At 43.9% G+C, this 20,497-nt stretch overlaps 1 protein-coding gene across 4 annotated transcripts in view; it reads left to right on the top strand.

Moving 5' to 3' along the window:
• LOC144943139 (protein kinase C epsilon type-like) overlaps window positions 1-20,497 on the top strand; it is a 78,267-nt gene that overhangs the window by 35,204 nt on the left and 22,566 nt on the right. For all 4 annotated transcript variants that reach the window (XM_078870350.1, XM_078870346.1, XM_078870349.1 and 1 more), the window contains exons 5-12: window positions 5,953-5,987; window positions 6,415-6,497; window positions 7,575-7,704; window positions 8,844-8,986; window positions 10,646-10,742; window positions 14,345-14,529; window positions 18,354-18,527; window positions 19,656-19,810. In XM_078870350.1, the coding sequence (XP_078726476.1) occupies window positions 5,953-5,987; window positions 6,415-6,497; window positions 7,575-7,704; window positions 8,844-8,986; window positions 10,646-10,742; window positions 14,345-14,529; window positions 18,354-18,527; window positions 19,656-19,810 (1,002 nt within the window). The remainder of the gene's footprint in view (window positions 1-5,952; window positions 5,988-6,414; window positions 6,498-7,574; window positions 7,705-8,843; window positions 8,987-10,645; window positions 10,743-14,344; window positions 14,530-18,353; window positions 18,528-19,655; window positions 19,811-20,497) is intronic.

Below are 20,497 nucleotides of genomic sequence, written 5' to 3'. Positions count from 1 at the left end.
CGTGCACCCTAGCAGCTGTCGTCGTTGCATAGTTTATGCTCTAGATGTCTATCGTGTTGTGATCGTGTGAATTTTGCAAAGTTAAGTGGTGCAGGGCAACACCATTGTTTAATTCTATTGCCATTGTGTGCCAGACAATGTGTTTGGGTTGGAAGCTATTTGAAATGTTCACGCTGGGAAGTACTACAAATGCACTTAGCTTGGCTTTTGGTACCAGTATTTGTGCGTTGAATAAAGTTACACTTGATAATGTGTCACGGTTCTCCTCCCTGACCCAGAAATGCAATGAATGCTCATGGTTCAGGGTTGCGATTTAAATCAATAATTTTTTTTTTACGTCTTGTTTTGATGGTCTTTTATGCATTGTTCCTTATTTTTTGCTGTCATGTTTACAATTCCACGTGCTCCGTTAGCAAGAATGTTACACAAGTGTCATGAGACAACTTCCGAGACGCGACTTGTAGAGGGTTTCTTCTTTAGTTCTTAATACTTTAACGACAGGGTCACACAGTAACACAAGCGCTGACTGACTTATCGCTTAGCCATCCATACAGCGACATCAGCGACGTATAACTATATAGCTGGCTGACTATATAGTGACGGCGGCGACGAAGACTGCATAGCTGGCTGGCTATGCAGCGACGACGACGAAGAGATGGTAGAGATGGCAGCCAGGACCCAAACCCCCACGACAGCCACGAACCCCCGTTTGCCTCCATTATATTCACCCAGCGCGGCAAAGCCCCGGCCTTGACCACGCCCCTCTTCTGGAACTTTCCCGCGGGTTCCAGGAGCTTCCAGTTCGATCCCCTCTTTGACCCTTGGCCGAGTTATGCCCCCCCTTGTGGTCGCTTGCATGTATGGCGTTCTATACCGCATCCATACTCGTAGTTAGCACCCATGGCCACCAGACGGCATACTGTCATTACACAAGCATAATACAGTATATGCATATAATTTGCATTGTATGTAAATAATCGGTTCTCAGCAGCACGATTTGGTGTCTATATTGTGCGAGTATAAGAAGGCATGTTAATCGATGCATCTTTACATTCCTGTTTGAACTTTCCCTGTGACCACATTGTGAGGCTTCTATTGCATCTCTTCGACATTGTCCCATTGTCATCGATGAAAAATGTCATAAGAACGGCAATGTCACTTTTACTTTGGCTCTTAAGTTAATTGGCAATGTACAAAAATTCACCCCCGCCTGGAGGCAACATAGAAAGTTCAAGTAGTTATACTTGCCCTTATTTATGAGAATCACTAACCAATTGAAGACCATGCAGCTGAAAATGTTATGCCCCAAATAGAATTATGCTGTCAGATCACTGTCATATTCAACACAGTAAAATTGCAGTCGAGAGTCGAGTTAAACCGTGTCCCTTGGCTGTGTTTATTCAGTGTACATTACCCTCTATGACAATTGGATCTGGCACATGTACAGTGACCAAGACAATGGAAAAACAGCATGGAGAGGAGGGGGAACCTTGGAAAAGCACGGAGGAACAGGCGGAAAGGGGAACACATGGGCGAGGGAACTTATGCAAATTGGAGACATTCACTGTGAAGAAAGTCATTGGGCTTGAGCAGGACACGTTACATGATGATGGTGAGTGGGCGAAACTAATGATTGAGAGGCAGCCAAAGCATTGAACACGTGCAATACGGCTTGTGGAGGCCTTCAGCCAGCAGTGGATTGATCATGATTGATGATGATGAAAATTGCAGCCTGAAATATGCTTAAATCCTGGCTGTGTTTATACAGGAGAATCTTTGACATCGGCAACAATCTGTGACGCACCAAAAAATATGTTTTGTAGTGACTTGAGCTTTTAAGTTGATCCATGCTTCCATTCATTGTCTATATTGTATACGTGTGGAAACATCCTTCGGTGGAGTCGATGAATATGCAAGTCAGCATGATTGTGCATCCAAATTATAACTCTGGGGGTGATGTTTCTTGTAATCGATAATGATTGGTTTAGTGAAGGCCAGGGGACAGGCCGGTCCATACATTGTGACCACATAGATGCAGTCCATTCTTCCACGACCCAAGCAGTTTTCGTTCGCCCATTGACTTTGTGAATGTGATGGCAAACATCGTGTGTGCATCTGTTGGTCGGTTGGCAAAACAGAACATTCTCGATTATCCCGGGGTAATGGATGGGAGGGGGGTGGCCCAGTTTGAACACAAACACAGACAAAGCAGGGCATATGTAAACTAGGACATGAAAACCTATGTATTGCGATTTAAAGCTTTCGTGACTGCAGGGATTCATCTTCTGGGTTCTTTCGGTAAAGTCACGTAGAATGAAAATAATAAAATAATACAAATTTAACATAATAAAATAATTTTCTCACGACGTTTCGGCCACAACGCAAGCAGCCGTCCTCAGGTGAAGAACAGGTCTGTCGATAAGACAGAGTCTGTCTTATCGACAGACCTGTTCTTCGTGACTTTACCGAAAGAACCAAGAAGACCTATTTATTGCTTTACCTGTGTAGAATCGGGTGGGGAGGGGGTTGAAGACAGAGCATGAGATGTCTTCTGTCTTTTAGTTGTTTCGTAAAGTAATCAAGTTTACTCGTTAGGTTTGCAGTTGCGCGGGCACCGAGTCATTGGCCCTCGACAAGTGATGGACCAGCGAAGTAAACTTGAGCGTGTGAATTTGTATTCATTTATTTATCTATCGCAAGCACAGTTAATCCACAAACAAAAATGATACGCCCATGGATGATTGAGAGTTCACTGCATAAAGAAAGACATTTTGTCGCCAGCCTCTGAGATGCTGACTCACCCGTGCATTATGCAACAACCACTGTCGTTCACCACTAAGTGGCGGTGACGTCACCACGGCGCCTGTGCCATGCTAGGTGCACTTTGAGGCCACGTGAATGTGTCGGAGGTCCTGTCCAGGTGTCCACGGATTGACTGACTGAGATGACTGGCAGATGCACCAACTGTGCTCCCCCCCCCGCCCCACTGTGCCAACTACATTATGCACACGACAGACAACCAGCAGAGAATACATAAGCAGCAACGTGCTTCCACCTTGTGGATGATTGTGCTAAACCAGAGCCACTAGTTTGTATCTGTTACAATCCTCTCGAAGGCCACTAGGAGGCAGTGTTAAACAAGCTGTTGCCTATGACAGCCGTTTTTTGAGTAGTCGCTCGAGTACAGATATCATCAGTCTATAAGTTCGGTAGCCTCACTGTATAGGTGACTGCACGCTGACAGAGAAGGTTGATGCGTCTGTAGCGTTCTATTGACCATTTTTTTTCCATTGCCGCCGTTGTGTAACGTGCCGGTCTCGCTGAAAGAAAGGACTGAAGCTAGTTGTAATTACTGGCGAAATGTCGTACTCGGATTGTAAATGTGCTGTGGCTTGGCTCTCCAACACACCGGTGTGCTGTACTAGTGACGAATTGGTATGTTCTGTTTACATCACAACCCTTACTAGTTGGCTGTGTCGGGTGGTGGCGGGTTTTAACGACACATTTATATATGAGAATATGTTTTCCCCTTTTTTCTGGCAACAAAACAGGTGTGTTAAAATGTTAAAACACCAAACTGAAACCTTTTACAAGGAATCATGTCTGCATCAACCACAATACTTGTGGTCAGAATGCAAACAAAAAACATACTCTGATAGTATATGCATTGTCTTTGAAACTGATTGGGCCACCTTAAAAACAGCTTTCTTTTGAGCCTCGTCTCTAACCCATGCCCAGAGCTGTAAAAGGTTTCAGTTTCGTGTTTTAACATCTTAACACCTGTTTTATTGCCAGAAAAAAGGGGAAAAATAATTCTCATATTTTGGTACTGGCAAAGGAGGTCCCATGCCATTTAATATTTACACGATCTAACCCAAAAAACCTCTATTATGGATGATATTGGTCGCGAAAGCCTACGTGTTAAACTGAAAAAAAGGGCCGCGAAAGCAAAAACGCTGTGGCGATGTTGCCGCTCAACTAGTGTGCTCGTTCTATTCCTCGACACCCCCACCTTTTAACCTTTAACCCATGCTCAGAGCTTTTATGCACATTGTTTCAAAGAATAACACGTACTGCTTGCTACAATGCTGCGAGGTTCAACAATACTGTAACACTGCACCTATACGCTTGTGCAGAGGTTTACAAAAAAAAACATGCATCAAGTAAATAAATAAAATTGAGACCTTGGCAAAGTGTTGGTAATGTTATCTGCATGTGCCTGATTGTTGTGCGTGCGTGGGAAGGCATTGCTGTGGCTTATGTAACCAGATTCCTAGTTGTTGTCCTGTTGCGATGTTTTTTTTAATGAAAATATTGATGAAGATCGTGTATTTGCGATGAAATACATCTTCAAAGAATCAAATGCACCTATTACACAAGAGTGTGTGTGTGTGCTGTTGGCATTAGTTCACTTCATGGAATTTAGTCAGCATTTATTTTCGTGTACTTTTCCATTTAACCATGGCATCAGACATAATAGTGGCAGCCAACCATCAAGTGGGTCCTTTTAGGGGCCATCCATTAGTCCGTACGCAAAAATCTGTCAAAACTTGACCCCTCCCCCCCCTCCCTGTACACACGCGTACTTTTTAACCCCCCCCCCCCACCTGCGTCCGTACGCCTGACGCACCCCCCCCCCCCGAATCCTATAGAACGGACGATATTTAATCCACGCAGAAACGATCAAGGATTAATAATATGAACGTGTTTAAGCAAACAGATAGTCCACCGCCGGACTATCTAACTCATTTGAAGGCCAATGTAGACGAATTATTATCGAGGCTTCAACCCCCCTCATTTCCTATGCGTACATTGTCAGTAGACCCCCCATTTGCAAGCGTACACATTTCTGTTAACCCCCCCCCTCCATGCGTACGTACTTGGATGGCCCCTTCATGGTTAGGCAACTGGGAGACTGGCTCTCAAGAATGCCTTCTTTATAAACCAGTCTTTTAAAAGGGCAAATTGTTATGTTGGAGCGATTCTTTATTTTTGAGCTGCAGATATCTCTTAAGCTCCTGTTGAGCTTCCAAATCTGAAAAATACCTCACCATAATCCTACTTATGAAACTCTTGCACTGCGAGGTAGCAGTCACATGCCCGCTGTCCTTAGAGTAACTGCTTCACAATCTCTTCGTTGTTTTGCTTTCTGCCACCTTTTCATCAGACCCGCAGTGCCCCCACGAATGGGGTTCTAGCGTCATTCGTCTCAACGTTAAAGTAGACAAAAGCCCGTGTGACAGGAGTGTTGTTTTGCACCGTTTATCTCAAGAGGCTTAATCGTATGGTCGGTCTCTGGACGCGGAATGCAAATGGTCACTTCAACTTCAGTGAGCCTCATCAAAGTAATTTTAACCCCCCCCCCTTCCCCGGGAGCTTCTGTACCTATAAATTGACAATAACCAAATTATAAAGGCGGACAATTGCATCAACGTGTTTACCGTTTTGTTTTGAAGGTTTGCAGCGTGTGGTAAAATTAAGGCACGTGTTTTAACGCAGCAAGGCTGTCCATTGGTGAACCCGTTCTTTGTATGGGCAAATTTACTTTGAGCTTATAAATTGACCGTCGTGGTTTTTTTGCGTAATGGTGATTTTTCTAGGATGGAACACAATCGCCGCTGTAGGGAAGTGTGCGCGCCTGCCAGTTGTGTGTGTGTATATACTAACTGATGGATGAATGTCAAGCGGCTTTTTTATCACAAGAAACATTTCAAATTCTGACTTACATGATTATCGGAGCAGATGTCAAAGCAGATGGAATGGTTTTAGTTGGCAGAAGAACTGGTTTTGCTGGTGGGATGCCAGAGTGTCTCTACATTAAGGCATGAAGACTGATCGTTTGTTCTTTTTCACAAAGTCTCGTCGCCTTTTCATGAATAATGTTTGTATTTATGAACTGTAACGCGCATTCAAGTGTAATCATCGTTTCCCCGTGTTTCTGTTTGTTCACAGGGGTGTCATAGGAAAGCAAGGATATCAATGCCAAGGTATTTTATCTTCATGGGATTTAAACATTTGATGTTGCATTTTTCCATCGCTGTACCGTTTTTTATTTCAATTATTAAACATGAACACTATCTCAGGATACCCTGTACACAGAGGCTCACTTTTCAACTGCTTGTGGTTCTCCGGTTAAAATGTGATAACAGACACACATCTTTCATTACATCAGTGGTGGTATGATGCTGATTTTCAAAATTGTTTTTCTTCAGACATCCATGCATCCATTGGTGCTTCGAGTGAATAATCACAACCAACTTTACACTGCTTTTGATTTTGGAATTTACAGTAAAATTATGGACAAACATCTTTCAATATATCAATAGTCAGGTGATTTGAGTTGTTTAAAATTGCTGCGTAAAAAACACGGATGGCTTGTATGTGTTAGAGGAAATGTTTGATTTTTGTTTGCAGTGTGCACATGTGTCGTACACAAGAGGTGCCATGAGCTTATTATCACCAAATGCCCCGGCATGAAGAAAGAAGCCCAGGATGAAGTAAGTTTACTCCATTCACCCGATGCAGGCATACTAATTTTTATGAATATAGGAAGGGGTTACGTTTTAATTATGACTGGGACTTTTAAGAATACAAAATAAACTTTTTATTTTACCAGGTAAGGCCCGTTGAGCAATGTAGCTCTTTTTAAAAAGCGACCTGGTCACAAATGATAGCTCAGCAAAGTGGCTTATCACGTGGAAATGTACAGCAACCAAATACTCTTAAACGCATGTTTCTAAATGCACTTGTTATAAAGCCAAAGCTTTCACACAACCGAAAATGATTTAAAATGATAATTAGAATGATGATCATCAGCCATCTTCAGCCTCGGGTGGATGAAAACCTTCCTAAGCTGTTGCCATGCAACAATACATCCAGCGGTTGTACACGAGCTTGTACCCTCCGATTAATACGGTTGACTCCCTACGGTGCTTAAGTTCAACGAGTTTAACACGTAGGAGGCTTTCGCCACCAACATTTTGGGTTAGATCGCGTAAATATAAATGTGTCGTTAACCCACCACCACCTGACACAGCCAATTAGTAAGGTTTGTCACGTAAACAAAAGATGGCAATTTGTTACGTGTAAAGCACACAACATTTACAATTCTAGTACAACGATGTCACTCCGTGGCTCCATCTCTACGGTGCCTCAAGCCTTGTATATTCTCAAATCTCAGTATGATTTCAAGCATCCACGCTTCTTTGTCCTGAACATAATAATGAAAAGAAACTTGTGAGTGTGCCGACAGAACATGTTATTAATTGCTGCATATTGGCTGTTGCGGGTGGAGCGGAGACTTAAGTTGCTATGAACCCGGCAAGTTTGATTTACCCCTCCTCCCCCTTCAGCAACCCACACTGACCAGTGTCAGTGGGGAAGTATGGTCAAACAACTCCCATGACTGACACGGCATGCCTTCATACAGCAACGAATTGACAAGAGCTGCGTTAACCGTTGAGACGTACGAATCAAGAGCATGGACACCGACAGATTCAACATTTTTCCGTGCCAAATAATCACAGCCGACTCACTCTGCACTGTGTTCTGCGTGGCATCGTTGTGGCACAAAGGTGGGAAGCCAGCGGTTCAGCGTGAACGTGCCGCACAAGTTCTCCATTCACAACTACAAGGTCCCCACGTTCTGCGATCACTGCGGCTCGCTGCTCTGGGGCCTCCTGAGGCAGGGACTGCAATGCAAAGGTTTGACCCCCCACCTGTGCCTGTACACCACAGTTGTGACCTTTATCTTGATCGTAGCGAAGTCTGAAGCATGCCGCGACAACCTTGGCAAACCAAGCCTTGGTGCTTTGAACGGGTGACTTAAGCTATCGAGTGTGCAGGCTTACATCTCTTCAATCTACCACTTATCCATACTCGGGGGCAGTACTTACTACATACCCACCGTGCTGCGTAGAGAAATGTCCGTAATATGATCGTCAAACCGATATTTTTAATTCCCAGAGATGAAATTTTAGAAGAATTAAGTGTGAAACTGAATTTCATGTGATGGGTTTTTTTGTGCAGTCATTGCTGATTGGGCTGAGACCATCAACTTGCCACTCACGAGAGAACCTGGTGTGGTCATGGGCGGTTACTCAGATTTGCTGCCAGATTCTCAGAGATTCCAGCTCAGAGCTCTGACATCTGAACCAACCGATCATATCATTTTCAGATTGTGTTAATTATACATTCTGGTTTATGCATTTTACACAAACCTCGTATGCATGCGTGTGTGTGATATTTTAAAGTACAGGGTGGTCAATTTTTTGACAACCCTCATTTTTAATGCCTCTCTTAATTTATTGAAAACAGGTGATAGAATATTATGAAAGTGATGGTTATGTTGGGCAAAGCATACTAGCAGGGTGTTTACATTATTTTTTTACAGTGTATCGATATAGGTGGAAGGTATGTAGTGGCCTTGAATAAAAATGTTGCTTTCTTTGCAATTAATTTTATTTATAAGAGTATTTTAACATGAATCGCCCTGTATTTTCATACAATACGTATGCACACGCAGAGTGTCAAATTAATCCGTTTTGATGACGTACATTCGTGTACGTCATCGGAACGGAATCAAAAGTAAAAGGCCATGCGGGAGGGCGTGTGGCGCAGTTTGGCACCAGCTATCATAGAGTGCGGTCACGTCGTTACATTTCTCTACGTCGAGTACAATGCCTCTCTAAATAAAATCAACGCTCACGGCTTGCGCGTAACAAGATTCAGCGTTGAACGTGACACCCACACCCTGCACCATGCACACGTCTCGGAACGGGAAATGCTTAATAAGCACATGATTCTCTGCGGAGTTTTAAACTTTTTTTTCCCCCTTTTTCCAGTCTGCAAGATGAATGTACATCGGCGGTGCGAGCAGAACGTGGCGCCCAGCTGTGGCGTGGATGCGCGAGGAATCGCCAAAGTGCTCGCTGAGATCGGGGTCACTCCCGACAAGATACACCAGTCCACCATTAAGAAGAAGAAGGTTAGCTGCCCATGGCTTGCTTTTTACCTATAGCCTGCAATTTACCCAAGAAACAAAACGGCTCAAATCTCGATCTCGTTAGTGCAGGGATGCGGAATCTACGGTCGGCGAGCCACATGCGACCACCGACCGACCGTCTTCAATTCATATGGACCCGCAGGCAATCGTTATCCATCACTTCAAGCATCTTAGCTGCGTTAATTGTGCACCAGAAGTGAATATTTTCGAGCGGCCAATGCTGTGTTTATAATTTTAGTGTGCTAAGTCGCTACCGTCACCAAAATTGCCTAGCCATACTCGGTGGACACGCGCGTTATTTTTCACGTTATTTATGGACTATGCCAAGATGCGTGTTGGTGTGTACAAATGGTGAAAAACAAATAATAATAAATGCAAATGGGATGGTAAAAATTCGACATTCCATTCTTAAATCGACTCCTAACTCCGATTCCTAGCGATGTATCAAATAGCTGATAAAGTTGACTCGTAAAATTTGTGTCTACCAGGTACCTGTGCGCAATATTTCAGCTTTCGTTTTTTTTTGCATTTTCGTTTAATGAGCCATGCTCGCAGTGGTGTTGCTATCGAGAGCGCAGGCGGTGCAACTGCACCGGGACCCACAGGCCAGAGGGGCCCAGCCACGAGGCTATGGAGAGGGATGAAATTGTACAGGGAGAACCATTTCATTCCTTGCACCAAGGCCCCATGCCACTGCATGCTAAGAACAGGAAAACACATTCCTGCGGAGGGAGCTGGTAGGAACGTTGGGTTGCTCGGTCAATGGCCAGGGTCAACGGCGGCGTGGTGTATTCCGCAAATATGCCCGACTGTGAGGGCGGGCACAAGCCGGCATGAGTAGGTTAAACTTTGAGTTTTATAAGGGCACCACGGGGTGACCAGCCCCTCGCCACCCAGCCCCTCCCCACCCAGCCCCTCCCCACCCTCCCCTCCCCACCCAGCCCCTCCACCCCGAGCCTCTCCCTCCCCACCCAGCCCCTCCCCACCCTCCCCTCTCCACCCAGCCCCACCCCTCCCATTTTTGGATGCAGGACGGACGGACAGAATAATCCCCTGTGGGCTGGTGGAACCAGGAAGTTCCTACCAGTAATATGTTTCAGATTACGGTGGATTTTTGATGACACGGTCGGATATGTGATCATCTATAGGAAAGGACAGATAGATCAAATTTACAAATACAGCGCTGGATCTGGGCAAATAATTGGTCAAGGTGGATATGTGGTGGTTTGTTATGTGATGTACTGCATCTTAATCTCAAAGCTTTTCAACAGTTCCTTGTGTTATGTATGTGTGGGGAGCGGTAGTGTTGCGGTGAGCGTGTGCCGCACTATAAACCCGGCGACCTGAGTTCGATTCTCGCTCTCACAGCCAACACCGGTGACGATTATCTGAACCGGTCCTGGGCCCCTCCCCTAGTTGGACTCAAATGTGTACCTGGTACAGTGTGTAAAAACATCGCCACTGGGGAAACAAAGGGGGTCGGGCGTGGTGCTGGCCACCCATCCCCTTCGTGTGCCGCGACGGCCTTCAAAGGTGCTAGTCGCTAACAGCACTTGCCCCAACAGTCTGTCAAGGCTATACGGTGGATCTTTGTCTTTGTACATCTCGAGTGTGTGCTCAGCTCAGCTCATTGTGTTTCAGCTGATTACATCGTCGGACTCCCAGACGCCAAGCCCCGGGGTGGTGGCTGCTGACCCAGAGAAATCTCGGCCGATTCTGACCTCCCCCGGTGAGGAAGGTACGTTGTCCACTTAAGCCTTCCCCCCCTTACCCACTACGCGCGTTCTGCTTTTTAACAGCGAATTTTCCCTACGAGCAGCTGTTCTGAACGCTTTTCATCTAAGGTAGGAAACGTTAATGCATTAGCTCCTTACGTCTGTGGTGGAGGGTCACGGTAACTCTTTTAAAGATAATCAGATAGAGGACAACATTGACAGCAAGGGCTTGCCAAAAATGCATTAATTTGAATGCTTCCGACGACAACCTCACGTTGGGAAAGGGTTACAAAATGCATGCGTGTGCATGATTTCCCTTTATAATTTTTTGCATGTGACGAGAGGTCAACTTGAACCTTGGCTGAAGCGTGCTGCAGCTGTTTGCATTTTTTCTGGAGATTTTTGAATTGTAAAGTGATGGTTCTCGTACTTTAAAGAGTTTTTTTATGAATTAGATATTAGTAATTTTCATGGTTTAACTGCTGGTTGGTGATTTTTTTAAATTATCTGAATCATCTTACATATTTATCACACAACACACAACCTTCCACCCCCCACCGTTGTGCACACAAGACCCCTGGACTATCTCATCAAGCTTGAGAATTCTAACACGATTACTCATCATAATGTGAAGAGTACTTGCAAATATATGCAATGTAAAACATTTCTTGAAAACTCAACCAATCTGCAACCTAACACCACAGGAGAATAATGATCAAATACACACACACACACATTTTGGTGATATGATCCTTATGGCGGTACCCCGGGGTACCAAATAATACAAAATAGTCCGAGGCAATTCAATATTTTATTTCTGGGACACTATTTTTTCCAGGGGTGTACAGTACTTAACTCCGCGACTGGGGTACCAATCAATCCGACATCAGTGCTACTCCGCGATGTCGAAACGCAGCGAGGACGATTGCGCTGAAACCCTGAACGCTCGCGTACGCACCGTAGTGGTGCATCGTGCACAGCTCCTCGAGATGAGTCGATTGCTGCATCGCCGGCCATCAACAGAGACTAAAAATTACTGCATCACGGACATGATGCGAGAGCCGGGGTACTGTGGGCACCCCGGGGTACCGCCACAAGGTTCATATCGCAAATATGATCAGATCTTCTTATAAAGGTTATTAAAAAACTCTATGACAGCACTATATAGATGCAATGTGTTATGCAAAGTAGTAATTGTAAGGTATAGGTGCAGAGATGAATGTCATTGAGTAAATGTAAATGTTTTTATCAGTTTGTGTCGTGTTTTTTTTACAAAACACTGCAGGATGTGCTTTATCAGCACTTCACGTACATTTGCAGAAGGCTGATTATTTCCCTATCTGATTGACATTTCACTTGGCACCATAAGTGAATGTCAACATATTTTTACGTAAAATGTTCATTTTATTTATTACAATATTTCGCCTGGAAAATCCCTTGAGATGTCACATCTCAAGTTTTCAATGAAGTCTAGAACTCTATATATATTATTTATATTTTATTATTCATGCTTTGGGGAGGCCCTTGGCAATAATTTTCAGTTTGGGGCAATGTTGCTCTGCGTTCAGCCAAATAATTATTTAATTTACAGGTAATGTTTCAGAATTGGATGTTTGGCCAATACCAGTTACGTTGTATTTTTAAACTTAATTTGGAGCTTTCGTGACTGCAGGAATTATTCTTTGGTTCTTTCGGTAAAGTCACGTATAAAGATAAAATAATAATGTGGTAAGTAATGCTTCAGTGTGGGTCACAATTAGCATCCTATGTCATCAGGCTGCCTGGACAGAACTTATTAGTTTCTCCCGCACAGAGATACATATATCTTTGCTTGGAGATAATATTTGTATTTGCGTTTATCGTGCCTTCATCCACACATCCACAAATATATATAAAGGTCACATCAAAAGAAAACCTTTCGCCCCTTGTTGTGTGGAAATGCAAATCACGGGCACATGTAGTTTTTTTGTTTACAAAATCGCGTAAGTAAAAGCTATTTTATGCAACAAACAAGAAGGGTACATAGAGTATGTCGGGCAACAGTGGCACATAGTGGTGGTGCACAAGAAGCAATTAGCTTAAGACACGTCAGGCAGAGATCCAGTGCCAGCGCAAACTCGAGAATAATAACACGATTATTCATTTAAAGTAGTGTCATGTCACAGCAGACCATGTTTAGGGTTTTTTAAATGCACTGGAAATTTCAAAGGCTCCAACAGCCAGACTAAAGCAACTTGCCGAGCGATGGGAGTAACTTCTCTTCGCTGTTTTATTGCTAATGTCAGACACCGCAAATTGGATTACTTGAAGTTGCATGCAAATACATTGTTTATCATTTAAACCTTGTGCCACACCTAACATTATAGGACCGCAGAAAATCCAGTTTGATGAGCCAGTTCGTCGCCCTTCAGGGTGTTTTTCACTTCTGCCGTGTATGACATCACGATTCACATTTTAACGTGTGTTTTGCTTGACCTATTTGTGTGAGGATTATGGGCTTTGCTGTATGCTACAAATTGTTCAGACTGTCATGCGTGAAATGTTTATATTTTTGAGGATCTGATTAAATGTAATCGCAGTCACAAATTCTCGTGAACATTCTAAGTCGATGGCACAACAGGTCACTGTGAACCCAGCGACCTGAGCTCGATTCCCAGCCACTGCTAACATTAGTGGCGAGTGCTGAAACGGTTTTGTGTCGTCGCCCCCCCCCCCACTAACTTGCACTGACCAGTGTGAAGTATGATCAAACAACCCCCATAGCCGGAGGGGCTTCATCCACCAGTGGATCGACAAAGGACCACAAATTATGACAATTGTTAAAACAACTTCTGTTATCTAATTGTGTTCGATGGTAACTCCATACGTACAAGGGATGTGTTCCCAACTTTTATAATAATCAAAAAAATCCTAAAATCGGGTTCAGAAACAAAATTTCAGATTACGTGGCATCTGCACACTGGGGTGTCCTCAACGTGAGCTTCCCGTGTAGTCACGTGACCACGTTTTGACGATGTGCAGCGAGATTTTAGTTTAAAGTGTTGAAACGTATATTAAATGGTTCAAATAATAATAAGAATTGTTTATCGATGAAACGTGATGATAAAAATAACAATCCCATGATTAATTTGTAAGACTATTAACATGGTGTAGAGACAATTAAAGTTAGCAAGATTTAATACATTTAAAAATGAAAATAGGAAATTAATCTGAAAATGGGCCTATTTTTTATGACACCTTGAATATATGAAATCTGAAATGTATCCCCCATATGTATACATGCTCTCGAGAGGGGTGCCGTGGTGGCAATATGTTAACGGCCTCCCCTGGTTTTCAGGCGGTCGTGGGCTTGATCACGACCCTGACACCTGTATATTTGGAGTTTGCATGTTTTACCCATGGTGGCGTGGATTTTTCTCCGGGTCCTCCGGTTTTTCCGTCCACATATAGAATCAACGTCCGTTTAGAGTCTTTGGTTGCCATACATTTCCACGCGACAAACCACTTAGTTGAGCTATCATCTGTAGCTAGGTTGCTTCTGAAAAAGAGCTATGTAACTCAGTGGGCCTTATATGGTAAAAAAAAAGAGTTTCGTTTAGTGACCTTGTCACCTTGTGCTTCACAGCCTGCACCGGAGCAAAGGAGCTGGAGAGCGGAGTGAAGAAAGCCCTCTCGTTCGAGGCTCCCAGCGAAGGCAAAGCGGCAGAAAACGGTGAAGGGGCCCCCCCCACGACGAACCGCCTCTGCCGCCGCTACGGTCTCGACGACTTCTCCTTCATCAAAGTCCTCGGCAAGGGCAGCTTCGGCAAGGTGTGTGCGCGCCGGCGCGCCTGATGTTTGGCCCCGTTTCGCGACGTCCGCCCATTTGAACCTCTCTGTGGCTTCGATGGTTGGTAGAGTTGATTCAAAACAGCCACAGGCCGAGGTGGCCAGGTGGCTCAGAGATCAGTGTTGCCACCTGCAGGGATACAATAATATTGGGACGTATGACGGGAAGAAGAACATTTCATCGTACAGGAAAAGGGGAGATCTGCACGTTAGATGCATCGTCTTGAGAGGTTTGCTGTTGCGCAACTGACAAAAACTGTTCAGGAAAACTTACAGATTTCCCAGGACAAACAGCTACTTGATAAGAGGACAACACCAGGACAGGTGGCAACCCTAGTCCACAGCACTGAGCTGACATCCAGGCAAACTACCTGTGATTAAACCAGGTTCTCGAGTGTAGCCAGTTGATGATCTCAGTCCGGTCACTAAATGCATGCATATAAAACCTCCATTGCATTTGGTTCTGCATTTTAACTTGTCTAAATTTCAACTGCGAAAGTTTTTATGTATGGCAGTGGGTGCAAACGTGTGTACCGGAGGTCACCTTCAGTAATTTCAGACATACCTTAATGCTATTTGCTTCTCCGGATCCTTCTCTAACACGAAGGGTTGCACTATTTTGCAAGCGTTTTGATTGCATTATTTGCCCGGTGACATTACGGCAATAACGCAATAGGGATTAACATGTTTTTTTTTCTTTAAACCGCCAGCGGCGATTCCTGTTCCAAGAGGAAGCAAACTGGTTTATGTGAATACAAATGCATGTTACAGACTCCATATGGAATGCTGATCAAATTAAGGGGAGTAGGGCAGGACGAGTCGTGGATTAGAGGGATAATGGCCTGGAGTAGAAACCAATGGTGGATTGGCATCCAATGGAGGGAACAAAGACCAAGATCCTCCATATAGACTGTGACAGACTGTTGGGGCAAGTGCTGTTAGCGAGAACCCATGAAGGCCATAACGGCGCACAAGGGGGTGGGTGGCTAACACCATGTCTCCCAAGTGACGATGTTTACACACATCGCACCTGGTACTAATTTGAGGCTGAGTTGACCGAGGGGAGGCCCAGGACCAGTTCAGATGATCGTCACTGCTATTGGCCGTAAGCAGGAATGGGAACTTGAGTCGTCGGGTTCGTAATGGAGGGAAGACATCATTAAGGACATGCACGGGGTAGATGGAGCAATGCGCGAGATGAATTGATAATTTTTTGCAGACTGAGACATGGCAACAACTTGGGGAAGGTCTTCATTCAGCAGTGGATTGATCATGGCTGATTATAATTAGCGTTCCTCAAGTGAATTGTCACATTCACGATACGTTAATGAAATTGGTCGTGTGATAGTTTCTTATGTAACATTTATTTTAATTACGTCCAAATTACACGCCAAAAGAAATGTATGCTAAATGAGTCGACAAAACAACAACAATTGTAAAAATCACGAACAAATGTGAATGAGGCTGTGAAAATGTGACAAAAGCACAATATGTCATTGAATCTAATTGTGACCTAAAATTTTGAGAATGAAATTGCTGGGAATTAATATAGTCGCATGCTTCCTGATTATTGTACTTGATAATTTTGGTGTTTATCGTTAGCACCCTGAGAATCTTAAGAATTACTTGTGAACAGTGTGTATTGAGAAATGGGCATGTGGCAAATCTTCGCCGGTTTAATAACAAGAGACAGATTGAGACCCTAATTTTAATGAGTTCCCCTGTAATCTGGATTTCTGCTAATCCGGATCACCTCTGCTCCCCATTAATCCAGGTTTACGTACGAGGTGTTATTGTGTGTTCGACTCTATGTGGGTGATCATCGTTATAATATTTTACATGTTGCTTGGATAAAGTAGTATGGTCTACCACCTCTGTCCCCAAATATTCGCGGGGGCATCTAACCTCATGGTATATTGAAGAAGAGACTATTAAGCCAGGATTGAGGTGTAATAATCAATCCTTGTTTAATGGTAACTGTGACACGGAGCTTTGCACGTTAATGTCAGGGGTCTTTTTACTTCCACGCAATTTAGCAGACTGTGCATTTGTTCTGTGACCGTTTGGAATTGGAACTGTTAAAACCTGAACCCACACCATCCTAACAGCAGACCCACAGAGCTGCGCGTTTTATTATATCATCGTTATTTATGCTTTCGAATATTTTTTTACGTCTGATAGGTAAATTTAACATTTATGGATGACTGTTGTTTTCCCCCGGGATAGGCTTATAGGGTTCAAAAGGTAATGAAAAAGCAGGATGCTCTATTTCCATGTGATTTAATCTGGCTCTTACGTAAGGCCATTTCTCATGCCACACACAGGCAGGTTTATGCACTACAGTTTACATAAACTCCAAGTGACATTAAGAGTAATGACCTCCCAGCATGACAAATTACTTTCCAAACACAAACAAATCCTCGCTGTTCTTTCCACTTTGCCCCACTATTCCATTGCTACTGTTTGATATCAGATTGAAGCCTCTCTTTCCATTTCGCTCGCACAGCGGTCGGTGGCGGGGACACTCTCCCGCCGGCGTGCTCGCACGTGCCTAGGCCCACTGCCAGTCGGTGCCCTCGACAATTAGTGACCATTGGGTTGCTTTCCCGAGCTAAGAATGTCATGTGTTGTTTCCAATTTTTCTTGGAATAACTCACCGTGCCTTGATTCCGCTGCACGTATGGCCCCTCGGATGGCCGGCATTTTAATTGATGGTTATCGTTCCGTGCACGATCTTTTAAGGTACTCTTGTTTGTTAATTGTCGGGCTTGTTTATGAAAATAACTTTATTTTGCCCTATTTATTGCTTCCCCTCTCTGATTTTTGATAACAAACTGCAAAATGTGTATGTCGACTAATTTCTGAAGAATAAATATTTGGTAACCATTAATTTTAAAAGAAATAAATAAATAGTGTGTTTAAGTATAAATGTTTTGCAGTTCAGTGAAAGGATACAAAACAAGTATTAACGTGGATTAAGAGAGGCTTAAACTAAATTGTGGAAAATAGAAATTGCAGCAAAAACACCAATTAAGCTGATTAAACATCACGCTTAACATTCCTAAATAAAATGTTAGTTTTTTTCTGAAAATATATTGCCGAAGTCTTTGCCAATGTTCATGCAGTAGACATTGGAAATACACACCATAGCAGCTAAACGCAATTACCAGGACAATTTTTAGTAACATAATTGAATGCTAAAAAAACAATAATAATATACGCAAAAGGCGATTTTCTAGACGGCAAAAGGTGCATCTATGACAGCTAGCTCGGTCTTCCCATCATGCCTTGCATGTCACATGACAACCATACATGATGCAGATAGCTTCTTGTTTGTCTCATTGCCATACTGCTGTCTTATACTGGTAGGGACCTCCTGGTTACACCAGCCCACGGGATTATTGTGTCCGTCCGTCCATCGTGCAGGGAGGGGCTGGGTGGGGAGGGGCTGGGTGGGGAGGGTGGGGAGGGGCTGGGTGGGGAGGGTGGAGGAGGGGCTGGGTGGGGCTGGGTGGGGGTGGGAGGGGTGGGGCTGGGTGGGGAGGGGCTGGTCACCCCGTGGTGCCCTTATAAAACTCAACGTTTAACCTACTCACGCCGGCTTGTGCCCGCCCTCACAGTCGGGCATACTTGCAGAATACACCACGCCGCCGTTGACCCTGCCCAATTGACCGTGCAACCCAACGTTTCTACCAGCTCCGTCTGCAGGAATGTGTACATAATATGGCTCCAGTTTTGACTCTCTTGAAGTGGTGGAGAGGAAGGAGATGATGATGATGGTGGCGGTGGCGATGTGGCACTCCCAGGTGATGCTGGGAGAACTCAAGGGCACGGACGAGGTTTTTGCCGTCAAGGTCCTGAAGAAGGACTCGATAATCCAGGACGACGACGTGGACTGCACCATCACCGAGAAGCGTATCCTGGCCCTGGCGCGCAAGCACCCCTACCTCACCCAGCTCTTCTGCAGCTTTCAAACAAGGGTCAGCTCCAGCAGCAGCAGCAAGAGCAGTCATAGCCTATAGTACCTGCGGTTGCGCCATAACGCATGCACGTTCCAAAGGGTACATTAACACTGAACGATAAGAATCCTAATGGTGCCCTCGTCTTCCTGTCAGCTTTAGGCATTCACAATGAAGCATGCAAATCTTAATTGGCTCTCTGAGCCTTGAGGATTAACACTGAACCATAAGAATCGTAACACTGCGATAGTCTGTCTGTCTGAGCCTCAGCCATTAGCACCGATGCCTAATAGGGAACTTTAGTCACATGTCAAATTACTTTTTAAAACGTATATTGGATACACATCTAAATGTTTTGAAACTTGCTCAGGCTTCCTTTCCTGGGGCAAATAAGCAGCAATGTCAGTATTCATGGCATTTTTATGAACTGTAGCAAAATTTGTTGTCTATGTGCATGCTTAGCATGTCACTTAATTGTTTGTATTTAGAAACAAAAAAATCACACTGTTAAATATCTCGTTGATTGACTATATAAATAATGTATTTATCTTTGTTAGATATATTAAAATAATATGCTAATTGGCCAATAAGATGGCTGTGTATGAGAAGAAGCAACATGGGCAACTTGTATTTTAATCAATGCAACTTTCATGGAAATACATTCCCACTCTTCAGATATGGGTGTAGAAAAATTCATGTTAGAGCAAAATATTTCAAATGTTTTTTTATAACAGGTTAGTTCCTGCATATCCTGTAGACACTTTAGATGTTATATTCCATGATGTGAAAAAAAGATTCTTGAATTAAATTGTGACTCAGATTTCTGATAATTAATTAAATCATGTAACAATCATGATAAGCCCCTTAAGCAGATATGTTTCAATAAAAGAAGCAAGGTATTTTTTTCTAACGCTTCCGCTATTACTCGTAAACATCTCTATTTAACATTCATGATAATAATAACACCAAGCCTTTTAGTGCTGATGTAGACTTTAGACTCCGTGTCCCGTATATAACTTACCGTACGCACGAGCACTCCACCGTTGATGCCACGCACAGAGACAAAACGAAAACCGCGTATAGCAAGCCCATTAAAATCGTCGCCGGGAATGCAGCAATTTTTGTAACGGCACAACGACTCCCCCGCAGGACCGTCTGTTCTTTGTCATGGAGTACGTGAACGGAGGGGACCTCATGTTCCAGATCCAGCGCTCCAGGAAGTTTGACGAGCCGCGCTCGCGTTTCTACGGAGCTGAGGTTACGTCGGCGCTTATGTTCCTCCACCGCCACGGCGTCATCTACAGGTACTTGTGCCCACATTTTCGCCATCGCCGGCCTAATAAATGCCAACTTCCGCGCGGCTATGGGCATGTACGATTTTGGCGGTTTCAGAAATGTTTTTCGTTGCCGCAACAGAGGCCCCTTTTTGAAGCGAAACGTGCAATAATGATGATAATTTAGAGTAGAATTTGGATTTATGTAGCGGGGGCTAAATGCATCCGACGTTCAAGATGCTGTACAAAAACAGTGGGCATATGTATTTTATGAGAGGCTGGTCAATCACAGGGCATGAAAAAAATTTGAGCCTTGAGCCCGGATTTGAGCAAAGAGTTGACAGAACGGAAAGCTGGGGTGGGGGGGGGGAATTTCAGGCAATACGGGCAGCAGAGGAAAAGTTGCTTCGGAGCATGAATAGAAAATTTTAGTGACTAGAATGGTGAGTGCATAGACAGGAGTAGGGTGTGATGAAAGAGGAAACTTAGACAGGGACATCTATGGAGAATTGTGAAAATGGTGAGTGTAATCTTGAATATGACACTGAATTGAAATTACCCTGGGATAGAAGAAAATTATTTGCAGCGCATTGCGCAAACTACTACACCACAACTCCACTCCACAATAGCTATATATTGGTGCAATTTAAGAGCTCTTTGGTTCTTGTGTCATGTCATCCTTTAAGAAATATAAGGCAAGCCTGCTAATGTAGCATT

The sequence above is a fragment of the Lampetra fluviatilis genome, chromosome 30 (genome assembly GCF_964198595.1).
Source record: "Lampetra fluviatilis chromosome 30, kcLamFluv1.1, whole genome shotgun sequence".
NCBI lineage: Eukaryota > Metazoa > Chordata > Hyperoartia > Petromyzontiformes > Petromyzontidae > Lampetra > Lampetra fluviatilis.
This window is presented reverse-complemented; position numbering and strand designations above follow the sequence as displayed.